Source organism: Neopelma chrysocephalum, unplaced genomic scaffold (assembly GCF_003984885.1).
Source record: "Neopelma chrysocephalum unplaced genomic scaffold, ASM398488v2 Primary Assembly neopelma1_96845, whole genome shotgun sequence".
NCBI lineage: Eukaryota > Metazoa > Chordata > Aves > Passeriformes > Pipridae > Neopelma > Neopelma chrysocephalum.
In genome coordinates this window covers 400,665-419,943 of record NW_020925488.1, presented here as the reverse complement: position 1 = coordinate 419,943, position 19,279 = coordinate 400,665, and the positions used below count along the sequence as shown (strand labels likewise).

The following is a 19,279-nucleotide window of genomic DNA, read 5'->3' as shown; positions in this document are numbered from 1 at the left end:
ACACACGTCTTTGTTCTGTGCCCAAAGCACTACTTTGTAAGTCAGCGCTGAGCTGATGTGGCTGTACAGGCCCTCTCAGAGACCTTGCCATTCTGCCCAGCCCAGCAACTCAGGGAGTTCACCCACCTGCCTCCTTAGCTGAACAGAGCCATGTAGGTCTCTTGTAGAACTCCAGCTGTGCATCACAGGAGCACAAGTGCTTTCCAGCCCTCCGGCCTCTCCTAGCCACCTTGTTTTCCCCCTACCTTGGGCACACACAGTAAAGAGTGGGATTTGGACAATTCTCCTTACATTCATACTGGCTGAAGACTTTTACTCAAGGCTTCCCACTGGCAAACATCTGCTCCTGGATCAAGGAAGCAAACACAGCAAGGGAATTGGCCCTCAGCTCGCTCTAGATATGCCTGCCCTGGCAGCAAAGCACCGACAAAACCCCACTGTCCAAACCACATTTCCCATGTCTGTGTGCACAAGCCTGGGCCAAAGCAAAGTGCCAGCAGAGCTCTGGGGCTCTCTCAAGGTAAAAGAGCTGAACATGTGCTGTGATTTAGCAAGGGCACAGGCTCTCATGGATGCAGTTTGGCTGCATCCATCGCACAATAGCCCAGGTCACCAGGTGACAGATGAACACTGTGCGGGTTCTTGCAGAGAGAGAGAGAGATAGACAGACTAAACTCCAACCAGGAATACCCATCCAAACTCAAACACATTCCAGCTGTGGGTACCTTTGGTCTGCGTATTGGAGACTTTCTCCATTTTGCAGCTATCCTGTCTTTTAGCCTGTCTCAGCATCATGCTGAAGGCACATCCTAAAGTGCTGATCTACGATAAATTGCTCCATAGGTCATATCTACTGGAGCCAGTTTGATTTCCCCTGTGCTCTGGTGCAAATATTCTCCTGGACTCCCTTACAGCAGTTTCTGATTTGAGCTAAGACACAGTTCTCATTTCTTTCCTCTGTCACCTCCAAATGTGTTTCTTGTTGGCTCCTGACAACAACTTTCAGCAAAAAGCATCTAGAAACATCAAGTCATTACCAGCACAGAAGAAATCTTTCACATTCTCCTCCTGCCAATGACAAATGGCCATTTTTTTGTTTATTCTCCTCCCTGTGTAACTTGTCTCCACTGTTTGCCAAGGGATCTGTTGCTGTGAAAGTCTCCTTGGACACTCAGCTTATCCTGAGTCTGCTGACTTTTTGTTTTGCTGGAGCAAATAGTTTATCCTTCCTCATTGGTGAGACAAAGTAGTGCATCTACAACAAAGTCCCCAGATGCCTTCCATCAAGGACATTGCCAGCTATTCTTCCTTTGCTGCTTATCATGTGCCCCAGCCTGGCACTCTAAGTGGGCCTGACACTTCCCAGAGGATCCTGAGCCAGCCACCACAAGCAAAGTCAAGCCCAAGCACTTTGAAGAGTATATGCAAGAAGCAAGGCTGCTCTCCTGCAGTCACTCACAAGAGACTCCCCAAAATTATTCACTTGTTCACCTAGAAAGCACAAGGTATTTCACTCACAGGCAAAGTAACTCCAGCATCAGTTTTTATTATTCAAGAGACAGGCAGATTAAGTTTTAGAGGTGAGGAACAGGGCAGTATCTAGAGTCCCTCCCCAGTGCCAATGTGAACAGCAGGACAAGTTTTCCTGTGTGGAGGTGGGAGAAAGGATGACAGAAAGCTTCACTCCTCACCATGGTTAGTTGGGATAAAGGCAAAGAGTGAGCTAAATCCAGATGACTCATTTTGTCTGAAGGCAATAACAAAGATTTTAAAGAGCTGTGATAACTCAGTGGAGCCTGGTCAAAGATCAAAGCAGCCCAGTCAATCTCTTTGGCTAAGTCTATACTTGGTGGAGAAGCAGCTCCTGCTTGCACTTTGAGCATAAGATACCACTGGGGCAGGAGAAGTTTTGGCTGTGCTCTGGCTATGTGTGCATCTAGACTTCCTGACAAAAATAAGCACAGGCAGGCAGGGATGCCCAGCTGGTCCTTCAGCGAGCGGGACCAGGACCATGGAGTGAACCAGCATGCCCATCTTGGAGCCAGCACAGCAGGGTATAGCAAAAAGGGCTCCTGCACTGTGGTGCATGCTCAGCAAAAGAGATTGCTGGTCTGTATCTCTGTTTTTTGCCATTCCTGTCTATTACACTGGGAATCAGGCAGCATTTCTGCTGTGGAAGAGTAAGCAGTAAGAATGAAAAATCTCAAAAGTAATAAAACAAAATATAAAATGTAAAGAGCTTTGGTCAACATTGTCCTAGAAGACAATAGTCCCTAATTTTTTTTCTCAGGAGCCCTGCTGTGAAAGCTTAGTCCCTGTTCACAACTGCACTCCTGAGGTCTAGAAACAGTGCTGGTAAAAATGCAGTCAATCAAGCCACAGCTAAAGAGGAGACCCCACACAAGAAGAATCAGGCCTGCTAAAAGCTCAGCTGCCACTGTCAGACTTATGAGTCTTTGCACTTCCAGGAACTTCATGGTGAAAAGCAACTCTCGTGAGTTGGGGGACACTATCACCTTTCTGTCACTGCCTGAGACACCTGCAAGGAGAGAAAGATGGAGGTTCTTTCAAGGGAAAAGTGACTTTTCAGCTAAGGAGGCTGAAGCTTCCATGGAGCAAAATCAGATGTTCCAAAAAGGTTCATCTGAGCCTCTTCCTCTCAGATACCATTTATTGATTAAAGGAAGGCAGGTCCCATAACAAACCACAGGTAAAACAGCTATTAAGACCTTCCTTCTTTCAGTGCCATATAAAAAGATAAATTGTAATTAGACATTTAAAAAAAATAACTTTAAGGAGCACAAGCAGATATATCTGATTCTGTAAGGCCTGATGAAATTCAGCCGAGGGTGCTTAAGGGAGCAGCTGAAGCAATCTCTGAATTTCACTGCAATTACCTATGAAAACTAAAAGAGAGGAGAGGTCCTGTAGGATAGGAACAAGGGAAAAAAAGCCATTAGGAAAACCCAGAAAACAAAACCTGTCTCAAAGGATAGGTTAAAGGACTGTGGATGAGTCAGCCTAATGCTGAACTTAGAGAGCCGGAACAAAGTATTAAGTCATCCATATATATGTACAGCATAAGAAGATAAGGAACAGTGCTTATGGGTTCATCAAAAATGACCTGGTCAAATAGAATGTATTTCCTTCTTTTTCAGGGTAACAGGCCTAAAGGAAGGACTAGATGTGTTTTACCTTTAATTTTGTAAGGATTCTGGCACTCTCCCTGTGATGTTTTCAGAAGCAATATAAGGATTTACTAATAAGTGGATGAGTGCTTTATTATGAATTTCCAAGAGTTTAGTCAGTGATTTCTTGACCACTTGGGGGAACATTTCTAGATAGTTCCCACAAGGGAATATCCTAGGTTCAGTTCTATACAATATTTTCACTAGTAAGTAGCATAGTGAATTGCAAAATACACGGAATGTTTGCAGATGGTAGAGCTGAGAGACAGAGGATTCTGCTAGGATCAGGTTTCAAAGTTATCTCAACAAACTGAAACAGAATCTGAAAATAATAGGTGAAATGTGATAAAGACAAGGGGTGAGGGACACAGACAGGAAGAAGAAAGCATATAAAAAACATGCAGAAATTAGGGAATTTACAGCTAAGTGACAGTAGTGCAGAAAACGATCAGAGACTGGTGTGGGAATCAGCAAAGTGATACTGCTGGAGGGTGCAGAAATCCTTTTCTCATGCATTAGGAGGTGTGTACTATATAAGACACAGCAGGCAATGACTCCAGTCTGTCAATACCGGTGAAGACAGCTAGACTGCCCAGTGTCACTTTGAAGAATGCACTTCAGGAGTGATAACACAACATCTATGATAGCATGATGGGAAGAAAAGGACACTCTAGAGGCCTCTGCTGCTTCTCATTTCTGTGATTCACAAACAGCTCACCACTTCCAGAAAGGAAGGTTTAGTCTGATTTTAAATTCAGTCTCACCTCTCACATGTTTACTGCATGTCATGTTCAATCACACTGTGACTACTTCATTCACTGCAATAGATGAGGCTACTTTGTATAGCAAACAAGTCTTTTCAGTGTGAGTAAAAGCTGATGGAGAGATATATGAAAATTACTTGTTACGTAAAAATTAATTCATTGAAAAATGTTTTATCTTAAAATCTGTGTTTTCTTTTAAATGCAAATGTTTCAGCTATGACATTAATCTGCAGATAAGGGAGCTGCTAAGCAAAGGAGGGTTCTCAGGGCTATTCTATCCTTTTCAGAAAAAGTTGTTGGCATTTTACGGTGCAACAAGATAGAATGGATCACCTCAATGTGGTTAGGAAGTAAACTTGCTCCCATGACAGAAGCCACTGCAGAGGTAAGGTCTGCAGAGAATAACTCTTTCTAATGATGAACCAGTAACAGTTAAACACTTGGCTGAACTTAGAGAGGAAATGGTTTAGAAATCTGATGAATATCAAATGTTCAAAGATTCCAATGCCTTCCAGTCAGTTTGGGTTTCCTGCATTTCTCTTACATCCTTAATGAGCAACTCTGACCTAAGGTACTCCCTGCCATCCTATCCTACCTGTAGCAGCAGCAGGGATCTACTCAGATGTCTCCTTACTTTACCTACTGTATGTTTGTGACAACAGACATCTCAGTTTGAAGGGTCAGGATGGCTGACAGGTTTGGTAACCGCAGACTGGCACTGAAACAAAGGTAGACGCTTCATCTACCAAGAAGTTAGGCAGCAACCAAAGCAGCCAGCTTGGCAGGACCATATCTCACCAAGCAGAGATGCAGGAGGATGAATTCCTTCAGCAATGCTATGATAACCAAAACCTTCTCAAAATCTCCTGGAACAGAAGACACAGCCCAGCACTGCCTGGATGCTCCAGAAGCAGCCCTCAACTGCAGACTGTCATCATAGGCATGAGACTGGATGATGACTTTATTCACAGATACCAGCTAATTCCAGGCCTATCTGGTGGAATGTGCTACAGACAATGCTAGGAACTTTCCATCCAATAAATTTATGAATTCTCCTCTTCTAGTAGCAGATGGCTACTTGTAAATTTTACTACAAGCATTCCTGAAGTTTTCTCCTCCAAAGTCCTTAAAAGCTTCCTGATAGCTGAGGGAAAAGAGCTAGATGAGTTCACCAGCAACAAGGAAACACTCTAAAAGAAACTCCCACATTTTAGTTAGTCCCACAGACACTCCTGTTCTGAAAAATACTGCTCTCCTACACTTAGATTAAATGCTCTCCACCTTGATAACATCTTCCTGGGACTCAGAGCCTCAGGCACCATGTCTTGAGCATCAGGAAATTCAAGAGTGCAAGAGAGCAGCAGAGAGGAGCAGAGGGTCAGGCCCACTGCATCAGGATGTTCACAGATCATCCACAAATTTGGGGCGCAGAAAAAGGGTAGCAAAACTTCTCCTACTAAAGACCACATTTGGTGATACTGGGAGGGACCTATCAGTAAGCAGAGAGCATGACCATGGGAGTGCCACTGATGCAGGGCAAAGGCCCAGCCTGAGGCTTGTGCATCACATGCTTCAGAGACTCAGATTTATCTGAAGGAAGCAGAACTCAGTTATAAATAGCGCTGGATAGGGCTGGCCCTCCTTTCAGTTTGTTTGCTTCCTGCTGGGATTCGGATGCTCTGCTTTGCACAGTGTTGCAACAGGAATCTGCTTGCTTATTCCTCTCGCAGCACTTCCCAGTGTATTTGTTAGTCTGGCACGTTAACAGCCAAGGAGAGAGGAACCAGGCATTAGACTCTCACCTGTTTGTCCCATTAGGAGCCACGTTCCCATGTCAGACACAACATGTAGCTGAATGACGGGTGCCAGAGGCCAACAAAGCTCAGGGGTATTTGACCAGCTGCAATTCACAGCTCCTGGTTTCAATTCTGACTGTGCTCATGGAGCAAAATTTCCAATTTACAGACAAAATATGAAGTTTCCTGCTCCATGTGCAGGAAAAGCAGACACACACAGCAGGCAGGTTGACATCCAAACTCCCAAGTTATCTGATGGTGCTAAAACAGAGACAGCATCTGACAGAAGGTTCTCATCACCACAGGATCAGCAGGGATGGGGAAAGACAGCCCTGGGGCCTGCTGGCTGAGAGTCCTGGACACTACAGCTGCTATGGCAGCTCCCCATGGCCCCAGGGATGGGAGTAGGGTGGGAGCCATCACCAGCCTTGGCTCCCTACATCTGTCAAAGTGACCTTGCCTGCACCATCCCTGCTCAGCTTGTCTCTAGCTCTGCCATTATCACTCTCTTATCTTTATTTCATCCTCTTCAGAGCAGCACTGTGTTGTCTCACAGGCTGTATTGGAGCCATTAAGACCCATCAGTGTATTTATATACACTATAAAGCAGTAGAACAGGATTCAAAGATCCAAGCAACCAAACAAATGCATTACAACTTCTCTGCTATTTTAAATCTCAGGCTAACATTTTCCAACATCCCAAGGTTTTCACGGACTTTTAAATTTTACATGTGAAGTTTTCTCCACAAACTAGCATCAGTGCAACTAAAGGGCATGGAAAATTTCTTATATTTTGCTTGCAGACACCAGAAAAGAAATAAACAACCTGAAAACCCAAAATAAGAAGGTTTGGATTTTAAGTAAAAGGAAGAAAAGGGAGAATAGCAACACATTACAAGAGGAGAATCTACTGAGCAAGGGAACAGTGAGAGAAGAAGGTTCAGCATCTGCATGAAGTACAGAGAGAAATACAGCATCCAAGCAGAAAGAGCTCATTTTTAGACAAACATTATATGACCTGAGAGGGATGCTTTGCAAGACAATTTCTAACCCACAAGAACCCACACCTAAGGAACAATTTAAAAATAATCAGTTACAGAAAATGAATCTCCAGAAGATACAGTTAGATACCATCTCAAAAACACACCATCAAAGTTAAAGGATCAAGGATTTTATTCATTATTGTGAAAGACATTTGGACACTCACCTTGCCAAACCTTAGAGTGGTTCGAAAAGTGTCCAAACTCTTTGAACAACGTACAAACATGCTGCAAAAGGCATTATCCACCATTTCTGCCACAGGAGTGCCTTGCAATTTCCAGCACCTCCATCATTCCTAAATGAGCCCAAAGCTTCCCTGTGAATTTCTGGGACCTTGCAGAGCCTTTCCACAAAACAGTAAAACTTAACTCTGTGGGAGACAGGATTTCCTTCAGCAGGGCTGTGTCTGTGTGTCTGTAGTGAGCTCTCCCACTAACCTTGATTTCTACCACAAGCATGCGGCAACTCTTCCCAAGTACAGCCCTTCCTGCCCAGTTCCCTCCAGGAAAGGCTGAGGACATGACAGGTGTGTGTTGGCCACTAAGTGACTCATGGTGCTTCAGCAAGGGATGTGGTGTCAGGTCCTCAGCAGACTGGCACAACTCCTGCTCCTCCTGTTACTGGACGCAGAACTGAGCGTAGGGAACAGGGCTGCAGCCAAGGACTGCTCCAAGAAGGAAGCCTCTGATGGATTGAGAGCTCCAGACCCCAAATGCATGTTGGCTGGACCATGGCTGCCCTTCCCACTCCTCTGTACTTCTGTGCAAGCACAGAATGAGTGAAGTGACCTCTCTGGTGAGGATACAGTGGCCTCTTTTATTCCTGAGATGTCAGAAGCTAATTAAACTTTTTCCCCTGTTTGCACTGGGCTAGATATGCAAGGCAGGGTTGGTAGCATGAAAAATGTAGTAGAAAGCTGGAGCTGAAGAGAAAGGCCCCCTGTGCAAATATTGCACTGACCTACTGTAAGAGACACAATTGTCTTCCATTACTGTAGAAGTTTGGCACTAAATGATTCTCATCATCAGGTTTATGTTCTGTTTTCCTTTCAGGCTACATTCTCCCACTTGCCAGCCCACATCCTGATGCTCCTCATCCCTATCTTGGGTCCAGCCTCCTTGATTTCATGTCTCTGTTGCTTTCTTTTCTTCTCCAGATTTCTGTTTCTCCTCTAGAGTTGTCCAGTAGCAGTATCCTCACAGACCTGAATGAGAATTTTTTCACTGAACTACCCCCAGCAAACACCTATTTTGTGCTTCTTAGCAGTGAAGGCAACAGGAAGGGTGTTGAGGCTGTTCTGAGACAGCTGATCTTTATTCTGACCTTGATAGCAACCTTCTGTCTTATATTTTTCTTTTATTTCCTTTGCATCAAACAATTTGTTTGCCTGAAGCCAAAGCAACAAAATATTATGTGAAGCAGTAACAGCTCAGAGGCAATGCAAGCTGCAAAATCTGTTTGTCTGACTGCAGATGACAGATTTAGGAGAATGCCCGTCATCAGAAATGAAACAATGTGCTGGTGTGACAGTGGATTTCTACAAAATGCTTTTTTTTCTCCTAAGTGCAGCAAATATGATCATCTTCTAAGAAAGGGCTTTTTTGTGCAGCTGTGTGGAGCAGCACAGAGAATGGTGGAGAGCAATCCATGCTGACTTTAAAGGGATTTTCATCTACTCCATCAGCAAAACAAGACTTCAGTGCATCTGAGGTGGTTTCAGAACTTGCTAAAGTTCAGTGTAGACTTATTTAGGGACTTAGATTGGAACAGAGAAAGTAGAGATGAAGAAGGGATCACACAATTATAGGGCAAACTCCAGTGAGTAAGTTTCAGGTGTGTTTTACCTGGCTTACATTTGAGACGGGACTTCTGCAAATTCTACTGGGAAACTATTCTGCAAGCTGACACCTCTTTTAGTTTCCTTTTGCAGTTTGCAGTCTACCACCATCCTGCCTTGTCCTTTTTGTTCAAACCATGAGCATCACATCTAACCTGAGTGGCATTTGGTGAAGAATTAGCCAGCAGTGGCCAGACTTTTCTCTTCCCATACACGAATATAAGGCAGAAAATAATTCTCTTAGGATGCCATCTGAAGCTCCATGGCATCGGCTCCTCAGGGAGGCCAAATCAGCTTCAGTAAATTAACAATGAACAAAGGTGCTTTTCTAACCAGTGATCTCTCCATAGCAATTCCAAACCACGCTGTGACTGCAGAGATTTGCTTTAAGTACAGCCAAAAGAAATGTTCCCTTTGCAGATCTTAGGGTCAACACTCTGCAGTGACAATTTAGTCAGTAACTCGGATGGTAAGCAAGTAAAAAATTAATTATTTCTAACCCTCTGTAGCAGTGCTGGCTCTGTACAAGCCCAGCAGCAAGCAGAAATAACTTCCTTTGACTTGATGTGAAAGCAAACTAGAAGCACAGACTGAAAACAAATTTGTCAAAAAAGATGTGTTTTAGGAAGGAGATCGAACAATAGAAACGTTGACACTGCAGATAGTTTCAGTTATCAATCCCTGTTTCTGACCTGCTGCAGCTTTCAAATGCTTCAAACCTAAAATGTAGAAAGGTATGAGAAAAAGCACTCTTCTCATCTGTAAATAAACCCTAATCATAATCTTTTTTAAAAAATGAAAGAAGAAAGTAAGAACAAATTCCAAAGCTAGAAAGGGGAGAGGCTCCATGCTGAGAGCCCCTTCCCAACAGGGTTTCACTTCTTCCCAGAGGATACTGCTCTTGTGGGTTCTGGGCTGTCTAATCCAGTTGTTCCACTTTGGCTCCCTCATTAACATCCACTGCCAAGCCCAGGGATGTGAGCCATTGGCTCAGAAAAATACACTGACCAGGAACTTGCTTTGTAGGCTTACTCAGAGATGATGGGAGTGTGAGGATTTTGCTGACTATTTGAGCATTATGTTGATTAAAGTATGGTTTAGTTTAACAGCACATAGGCTTTTTCCCAGCAGAACATGACAGTTTTGACACAGTTTCACAGGAGGTGACTCCTTTTCAGCTGGTGTTTATATTCAAAAGCAGAGGCCTGAATTCATTGACCTGGAGACCATTTCTAGTTCTGTGCTGCTGTAGGACCTAAGGTTATGCACAGCATTATGCACACTGCACTGCAGGCATACACATTCACATGTCTATGAACGTGTCTATTCCCGTCTGGATTTGGAGGCTCATCGACTAGTAGCAAGCAATTAGAAATGTATAATTTAAAACAAGCCAGAATTTTCCATTATTCACAATGCAGTAGCACTTAATATAGAAGACAATTGCCAAATCCATAAGAAGCCATTGTTACACTCTTTAAAAATACAGGGAGTGGTATTAGGCAGATAAACACTTTCTTAGGTAACAGAACTAGAAAATGCGTATTATTTTGTTTTGCTGTTCATAATGGGCAATATTACATCAGCTTTGTTTTATGCAAATGTACTGAGATATTACTAAGTCACTGAAGATGAAGTGGCACAAGAAAAGAGCTGTCAGTCTGCTTTACTCACTTCCCATTTTGCTTCCATTGTGAAAGGGCTGTATTGTTTCTAAAGGAAGAAGCCAAGCAGTCCAGAGAACAAAAGCTAATTGTTTGGGAGAATTTTGTTACTTTTCTACTTTGTTCACTTTTTCTACAAAAGTGAGGTCCAGGATCTAGACAAAGACCAGGCCTTAAGACTAGTTGTGATTTTGGTGAGCTAAATATGAGAAACAAGGCATCACTTTCTAGAATCATTTAATGCTGAATGAGGAATAACAATCCAATGTCTCACCCTAACAGATAGTCTGTGTTGATTTTCCTCCCATCAAAAGGAGCAAAAACCTTTTCTAAATATTTTGGCTGATACTGACAAATGCTTACATTTCAGATCTTTCCAACAGAGGTACAAGCTCTCTGGATTGCTGTACAATCATCTAATTACTAACTTTGCTCACTAAGTTTTGTAGCAAGTAAAAAAACCTAAAGTTTAGTAAAAATATTGGTACTTCAATCATAGAATCACAGAATGATTTGGGTTGGAAGGGACCTTAAAGGCCATCTTGTTCCAACTCCCTGCTATGGGCAGGAATGACTTCCACTAGACCAGGTTGCTCAGAGACATTTTCTTATTGCAGAAGAAAACTGAGAATAATTATTCTTAGCACTCAATCTGCGAAATAAAAAAGTAGGAACTATAGCCTACTCATAGCTACACCTATCCCTATCCATGAGGTAGTTTCTGCCCTTTTCAGTGGTATCTACCTAGAGTGCCTGATGATTTTTTTCACTTCTGAGCCACATTGCTGCCAAGTGGCACACACAAACCTACCTCTAAACACCCCATACAGGCTGCCTCCACTCCTGAATGTACTTGCTTCTGGTCTGCAGGGATGAGGCTGCTAATAACAGCCCTTAAGCTTACACTGTCCTTCCCAATTCCATCTGGGGCACAAATGATATGGGATTCTGGCATCTACAGTGTGCAGTAACAACTGTGACCTCCCATAGCATGCTGTAGTAAGGCCATGAAAAACTGCACATAGGACTTATTATTTGGCCAGGCTTTTCTACTGGAAGCCTAAATGGCAGTGGGAGAAGCTTGAAGTTTTCTCTATGTGTGTGTGTGTGCGTGTGCATGCCTGACACACTGTACTACGATAACAGCCCGTGGCTGGGGTACAGTGTTAACCTGGAAGAAGAGATGTAATTATTTGCTAGAGGAAAAGCTTTGGACAGACAAGCAGGAAATATAAAATTCAGGCCTTCTCTGAAATGTTACATTTGCATAAACTCTCTGTTTATAGCAAGCACAGGTCTTGCTCTTGGCATATTCCACATTCATCTGCAGTCCCATCAGGTTCCCTTGATTTCTTGGACTTTTATTGGAAGATGCAATAATAAGGAGCCATGTCTGGGGGACGATCCACGCACAGCATGTGCCAAAGTACAAGGGACATTGACATGTAACTGTATCAGCCAGCCTAAATCAGGTGGCAGCAATAGTTACAGCAGCAACACCTGTAGCCCAGGCTGGCAAATCAAATACACACCTCTGCACCTCAACAGGCTCATACAGACCATGTTGAAATAGATGCTGGCACAATTCTGCTGCTATAAATGAGATCAGAAGCACATATAACTTACAGTGCTTCAATCTGGGCTCAGATTACATTGTAGGCATAACTGTAAAGTTAGCTGGATGTAGCAGCATATTCACCCTGATCTTTCACAGTACCATCCATCTGGTGGCTCTTTGTGAGAGACACCAGAGTGGCATTACTTTAAGAGCATTACCTGCACATCACAATTCTTAATTCACTAGAGTACTTCAGGATCAATTACAAGGTCAACTACAAGGTAGTGTGTCCTGAATCACACTGGCAGCCAGTTCCACCGGCAACTGCCCCTGGATTTATTGTACCCAACAGATCTCCTTTAGAGCTGATATACTTGTTTTACACACAGTTTATGACTTGCTGCCCTGCGATTTTCTGTTTGGAACATAAATAGCATTGCATGCTGGTATATACGATACAGCTCTTCTCCAAAAAGAAGTAATTTATAATAATAAAAACTAAGAAATAATTGTTTATAGCAAACTTTTGCTCCCATGCTCAGTTTCTGTTGGGAACCAAGGATTCATGCAGTTGCTTTGCTTTTCTGCATATTGCAAAATTAGTTTGAAAAAAGAACTTAATAGCCAACCAGAAATGCATGTATTAAAACAACATCTTTCTCCATACAGCGCTTTTCCTGCTGTGCCCAAACTCAGTCCTATTTAAAGGCCATTTAGAGGAAAGGAAAAGCAGCCTTACCTGCCACACTGGCCCTGAGTGCTTTCCTGACTCAGCACTGCTCTTGTAGGTGGGCTGGGAGGTTTCCTTCCTCAGGTTGTAGATGGCCACGTTGCCATCATAGAAGCCCACTGCTATGAGGTGGGGGTGCTCACTGTTGAAGTCCAGGCACATGACGCCACTGTTGCTGCTGAAGATGTACTCTGGGAAGGAGGGGTTCTTCAGGGTGTAGAGCAGGACCATGCCATGGCCCTGCTTCATGAAGTCATCTAAACAAGGAGATGTTAAATCAGTTTCCAGCTATTGAAACAATCTGACAGCACCCACTTATGCCTAAAACCCCTGAATGCACAGTTATGTGGGAAGGGCATCAGTCACAGGACCAAATGGTCACACTGGTGTGGCTACATCTGAACATCCTTTATACCATTGATAAATCACTCCCACTAAGGATTCCACTAACGTTGCAGACATACAGACTGAACCAAGGATAGTGCCATTTCAGTTTCTGTATTGGCAATATTTGATATTTCAATCTCCACTGCTTTTTCAAAGAAAAGCATTTCATTAAAGTACCTGTAAAACATCATATCCATTGCCATTACTCATTAAGTGGACAATATACAATCACAACTGCTTTATTTTCTGTTTATGTCCAACATCTCCTTGCTTGGCACAGAAACTCCTTTTTGGCAAGACTTTCCATTCTCTTTTCTATTTACTTTCACCTTTCCTTTGCACTGCTAAAATTAGTTCTCCCTATTCTCAGTAGGACCATCTTTCTTTTGTGTTTTTTACTTATCATGCCCTGGCTGCCTCTGCAATTCTCAGGGTTTTTTGGTGATGTAAAAAACAATTTCCAAATTCTCTGAAAGGGGAAGAAAAGCTGTCGATGTAGATAAGCTCTCCAGAAACAAAGAAGGAACTTTCCTAATCTATGAAAACAATGCTGTCTCTGAGAGTATCTTAGCCATCTAGTGCTTTTTATTACTGTCAATGCCCGCAGGCACCCAGTATATGGGAAATAAATTCTGCTTTCTGTGCTCCCTATATATCCTATTTCCAGAACAGTCCTCTTCTTTTAAAAATGCTTCCTACGTCTCTTCACATTTTGTGCAATCTGTAGGATTAGGACTTGGTAAATGTGTACTCCAGAGATAACATTAACTTTAGAGAACTCTCCTTAGCAGTAAGCTGATCCCAAATCAGCATGCTGGTAGAGACTTTGTGTACGTCAAATTTATCAGGGCCACATAGAGAGAACATTCAAAGAACCAGCAAAGAAACACATACCAACAGAACTGCTGCTTTGTATTGGATTGTGGAAATATTCTCTGTTCACAGGTCTGTCCATGCTGGTAATAGATGAGGGAAATGGCTTCTTCACTGGGCAGAAAGGTAAGATTCCAAAACTGGCATTACTTTAAACATATCTGAACCCAAATAACAATTTAAACATTTTTTTTGGATGAGGGGAAGCTTATTCCTAGAATTCTAGCTGAACATGTTTTCTCCATCAGAGATTTGCCCAGTTCTTTTAATTCACGGAATTGTCTTTGTTCTTAGCCAAGTAATGCCATTGAACTGGTATTTAGTTGAGGTCTATCCACAATAAGGATGAATTCACACTCTCCTCGGGAGCAAAAACACTTGGGAAGGCTGTGGAAATGACCACCTGGAGTGACTCAGAGCAGAATGGACTATGAAGTCAAATTGGCCTTTGAATCCAATCTGTTTCATTATCTTATTTCTCCTGGAGTGTGCTGACCAGTCAGGTATATTTTCAAAAAGTCTGCGGAGCACATTAATTTTCTACGTGTTAGCACTGTGCCAAGGAGCCTTGGAGAGCTGTCCCCCATCACCGTGTACAGACAGCAGAAGAGACACCTCCGCAGAAGGTAATTCAGCCACCGAAGATCTGAACTGGGTTTTGGAGGCTGCTCTTTCCCCAGTGATCTGGCAGGAACATAGGCCAGCCACATTCTCCAATTAGGGGTGATAGAGCAAGCCTTTATCAGGTGAAATAGCCCAGCAGCTTCAGCAACTGAAGCAACTTCCACCTGGAGGTTAGCCTGGCAAGGAAAGAGCAAAGCCTTGGGAAGAAGCTCTGGGAGAAAGAAACACTTTGCAAACTACAACACCCAAATGCAGGTCTATGTGTGGCTGCCTGTATGCTCAGAGTCCAAGCTCCTGCCACCATCAGTAGAGATCAATAAATCCACTTCACTGAGTGCAGAAAATTCACTTCAAAGGCGAGTAAATCTGCTGATTTACTCCCTATGCTCCACTGACTGTAATAACCCACCACTGACTTGGTAAATCCACCTTAATGCAGGAGCTGCATCCTACTCATTATGTTATTATTATGTTATGAAATACCATGGATGTGGGTTCAAGCACAGATGTGTGAACACCACACATAAGTCTGAATAATATGATTGCTAAAATACAGCCTATTCCTCATGAAAGGCAATGTGAGGAGAAAACCCCACAATTAACACTGAAACAAGATGCAGAAAACCCAGTAAAACCTTCTGGAATAGGCATGTAAATCCATTTTAACGAAGGGTGAGTTCTCACCCAGAATACTAAACGGTGACATACACGTCATACACATTCTTTAATAAATAAATAAAAATGGCTTATTTCATTAGTGATATTCAGTGTTCCAGCATGGCAGGGACAGCACATACTCACAGCAGCACATCTGTGGTATAGCTTTGAAGAGTGGCATTTTCAAGAGAAAGGTTTTTGGTTTTCAGTAAAAACTAGCACTGCACTGTGCCCCAACATCCTGTGTAGTCAGTCTCTTGGCATGCAGGTAGCTCAGTGAATCAATGTTAGATGACCATGGAGCACACTGTCAAGCAAAGGGTACAGATCCAAGAGATGACAATGGTGATTCCACTGCTGGAAGTGAAAGCAGCAGCTTCAGAGACAGCTGCTCTGCACCACATGGATGCACCAGCATGTACTGCCATGCCCCATGCAGACCCACAAAGTGCAAACTGCCTTTTTTTTTTTCTGAGGTACAAGGGCTGGAGATATTAGAGATATCAGGCAGTTTTTCTGATAATCAGTGCCAGCAGGGCTTGTTCTTTACAGGAGGACACAAGGCAGCACAGCAAGAAGAGGAGAGTGAACAGGCTCCTGCTGTAGTGAGTTGCATGTCATGAGGATCCTCAGTGTTCACTTGAGCAGAGGCTAAATTTTAGACACTGACATGTAACAACCGTATGTGAGAAGACAAGTTTTGCTAATGAAAGATGCAGATAGTGTGATAACTGGTCTCAGCGTGGAGAACTGAGATTGTAAGTATCTCCTGCAAACAAAAACAGGTTTCAAACCAACTATTGACACTGTAAAATGTTCCTCTGCATTTGCATTTAAAGCTGGACACATTCACCCCAAATCTTCTTAGAAAAATACTGATTTAGTAGTAGGAAAGTATCCTAGAATATCACTGTTATATCACCAAATAGTTCATGCAAAACAAAAATCTAAAAAGCATCTAAATCTTTTGTTCTGATGTTTACTGAGTGTCTGTTATAACAGATATTCCATTTGTATTATTTCTTTTAATTAGAACTTAAAAGAACCAGCAAATGTTCAATATCAGACCAAAGTATTTTGTTTGCTGGAGATGTATGTCATTTTTTCGCTTTTTGGTTTTAATTTTATTTACATCTTTCCCTCTTGGTTCACCGACAAAGCCATGAGACATAGGTGGTTTTCCTCGATTTCCTCCAAAATGCTTAGTGGCTGAACCGGTATGCTCAACACATCAGTATCCTCAATTTAGAAAGTACAATGCTTAGGATAAATCCTGCATTCACATAATAAATCTCAGTGTGGGGATCCTCCATGGTCATGAGTTAAAGTAGGTATTTTTACTATACAAGAAGCCAGTGCTCCAGTTTCTTGCATGACGAACTGGCAAATTACCTTCTCTTTGGAGGATTTAAAACCCAAAACACTGCAGCCTTATATCTTCGATCCTGTGATACATGGCTTTCTATAAATCAAGTCTGCCAGCTGTCTCGCTGATATCACTTGGAACAAGATATCACCACGCTAAAAAGAGCTACTGCTGCCTAAAATCAGTCCTGTCTCTTCCAGGAGTCTATCTGATTTAAAAAAAAAAAAAAGAAAAAAAAAAAGATGGAGAGATACATTTGTGAACAGCTGATTGTTTCTGACCATCACAGCTACACAAGCATATCTACTCTCCTTTCCCAGATAGGCTCATGTTTTGATGAGCTGGCTAGTTGGGGCTCTATCCTTTAGGCTTGGATTTCTTGGAAGCCAAGCTGGTTGTGCTCTACATTTGGTTAGACAATCTCCTCCGGGGAGGAGAAACTAGTTTCAAAGACAAAAATTTTGGTAGCCTGAGCTACTTACTTGTCTTTCAGATATTTAGAGGACAAAAAAGACCAGCAAACTTCTCCAGGCAAATTGAAGGTCTACAAAACCCTCAGCACAATCTAAGAATATTCCTGTGCTTCCATCTCCATGGCATAGACAGATGACTTAGCAAGTCACAAATTAGTGACTTTTCAATACATTTTTTTTTCTATCAGTGAGCAAACCCTGTGCGCAGGGCACTGAGCACCAGCTAATCTAACCCGCTGTGAAACAACCTGGGTGAGCTCGCACTGCTCTCTCACTTGCAAGACTCTCTCCTTATTTAAAGGCTTATTTAAATAGCTCTGCCAACTCCACACTTTGCTGCAGTTGCAGAATTGGTGTGCTGCAAGAAAGGAAACAGCTGGCACTTCGAGCTTAACTGTATGCCAATAGTTCCGAAAAATCAGGAAAGAACAAATCTTTCCAAGCGCTCAGAGAGTTTGGGCATGTGCTGAATATGGTTTCAAAGGCTCTTGAGGAGTAAAGTAATAACTGGAAGTTTTATAGCACTTCGGAGTGCTTTAAGCCTGTATACACAGCACTCCTTTTCACAGAATGAGAAAAGGCAGTGGAGGGGACTGCCAAAGACACCACAGCAAGCTAGGATAACAGGGAACAGAGCTGGGACTTCACAGTTCAAGAAGACCCCATCCCAGGATTCCTGAGAAGTTTAAACCAGTATCTTTGGTGCTCATTCTGTTCCTATTACCTAAAATATCCAGAAGTTCTCAAGTATCCTGCTGTGTTGATATATCCCAGATCACTATGGATCTGGCTGTAAACCATACTGTGGGCAGGGAAAAGACTTCCATTGAACTTTTAAAACAGTCCCTTCCCAGAAAAGAAAATGTTTTGAGAATTCACTGCTTCATAGCTCAAGGCCAGAAGGCCTGGTCTCCTCTACTTCACAGCTCAAAAATGTTACTGGCATATCCTGTTTTGAGCCTGATAACTTGGTTTTGGCAAGTATATGCATATTTCATTTGAAGATCTCAAAAGACAGAGAAGCCACTGTTTCATTTTGCAGTTTGTTTCAACATTTGATCACTTTGAGTGATTTAAAAAGTGCACATAATTCCTTATTTGACTTACTTGGCTTTTCACTGCTAATTCTTACTATGCCTACCTTGACTGAATAAAAGACTTCTTTCATATCTGGTACTTCTCTTCATTAAGATACTTTAAAATTGAATACTAGTCACCTTTCAGCATACTTTTGATAACCATCACACCCTGAACTCAAAAATCCCATTTATTTTCACCAGCACTGCATAGAGAGGGCTGCTCAGCAAAAAGCCAGAAACCAACGTGAGCTTTGCCACACCAGCCATCTGCAAAGAGAAAGCCACTTCTCAAATGATGTGGAGAAGAGTAGAGTATTAAGAAACTTTCCAGAGATTTGTGGAGGACATCACATGACTAGGACTTGTGCTAGGGCCAGACAAAAATAATTTCCAGTCCAAATTTCAATGGGATGTTGTCCTCTCTCCAGTTTTAGGGCATCCTCTCCAACTGTTTAATCAACTTGAGATGCTTTCTGAACTATCTACATTTTTCTGCATGCTTTGAAAAATGTTGGCTCTGGAACCAAATATAATATTCCAGTATCAGTATCACTAATGCGCAAATAATATCTCTTCTGCTACTCAGGATTCCCTGTTTGCACACCAGCATCATGTTCAGCCTCCTTGCCAAGATATCACACTGGGAACTCAAATTTCTTACTTGTTCAGAAAAGTGAGACGTTTTTCTCTTTTTCTTTTATTTTTTTTAGAGATGCTGCCTTCCAAAACACAGCACTCTTCCTTGTCTAGAGAGGTATAATGTTATATTTGGCTGCATTAAAATGCATTTGGTTTGAAGAATTCCAGCTTACCACAAGATTAATCACTCTCTATGACAGCTCTGTTCCCAGCATGATTTACAACTTCACCTGCCTTTTCATCAGTCACACATTTCATCTGCTGTGAGTTTACATTCCCATCCAGAGGACCAATGAAAACAATGCCTAGCTCCAGGGCCACTACACACCCCAACAGCACCCCCTCTGAGACACTATCTCAGATGATAATTCCAACAGCATTTATTTTCTTACATTTGTCAGTAGAAGTTGAAACCCCCCCCCCATCAAGACCACCTTGCACTGGCCTGAACTGTGAGAGCACAGGCACTTCCTACCCCAAGGAAATATGTACCATCCAGTTAGCAGTGTTGATACTGCAAGATCTGCACAGGCTGAGCAAGTCCACCATTGCAGAGGAGGCAAATCATAGATCATTTTGGCTTATGCTGATTCAGATGCTTGA

The 19,279-nt window shown here is 42.5% G+C and overlaps 1 protein-coding gene across 3 annotated transcripts in view; it reads right to left on the bottom strand.

Annotated features, from left to right (window-relative positions):
* DNAI1 (dynein axonemal intermediate chain 1) overlaps positions 1-19,279 on the bottom strand; it is a 142,408-nt gene that overhangs the window by 62,645 nt on the left and 60,484 nt on the right. For all 3 annotated transcript variants that reach the window (XM_027670460.1, XM_027670461.1, XM_027670459.1), the window contains exon 13: positions 12,588-12,835. In XM_027670460.1, coding sequence (XP_027526261.1) covers positions 12,588-12,835 — 248 coding nt within the window. The remainder of the gene's footprint in view (positions 1-12,587; positions 12,836-19,279) is intronic.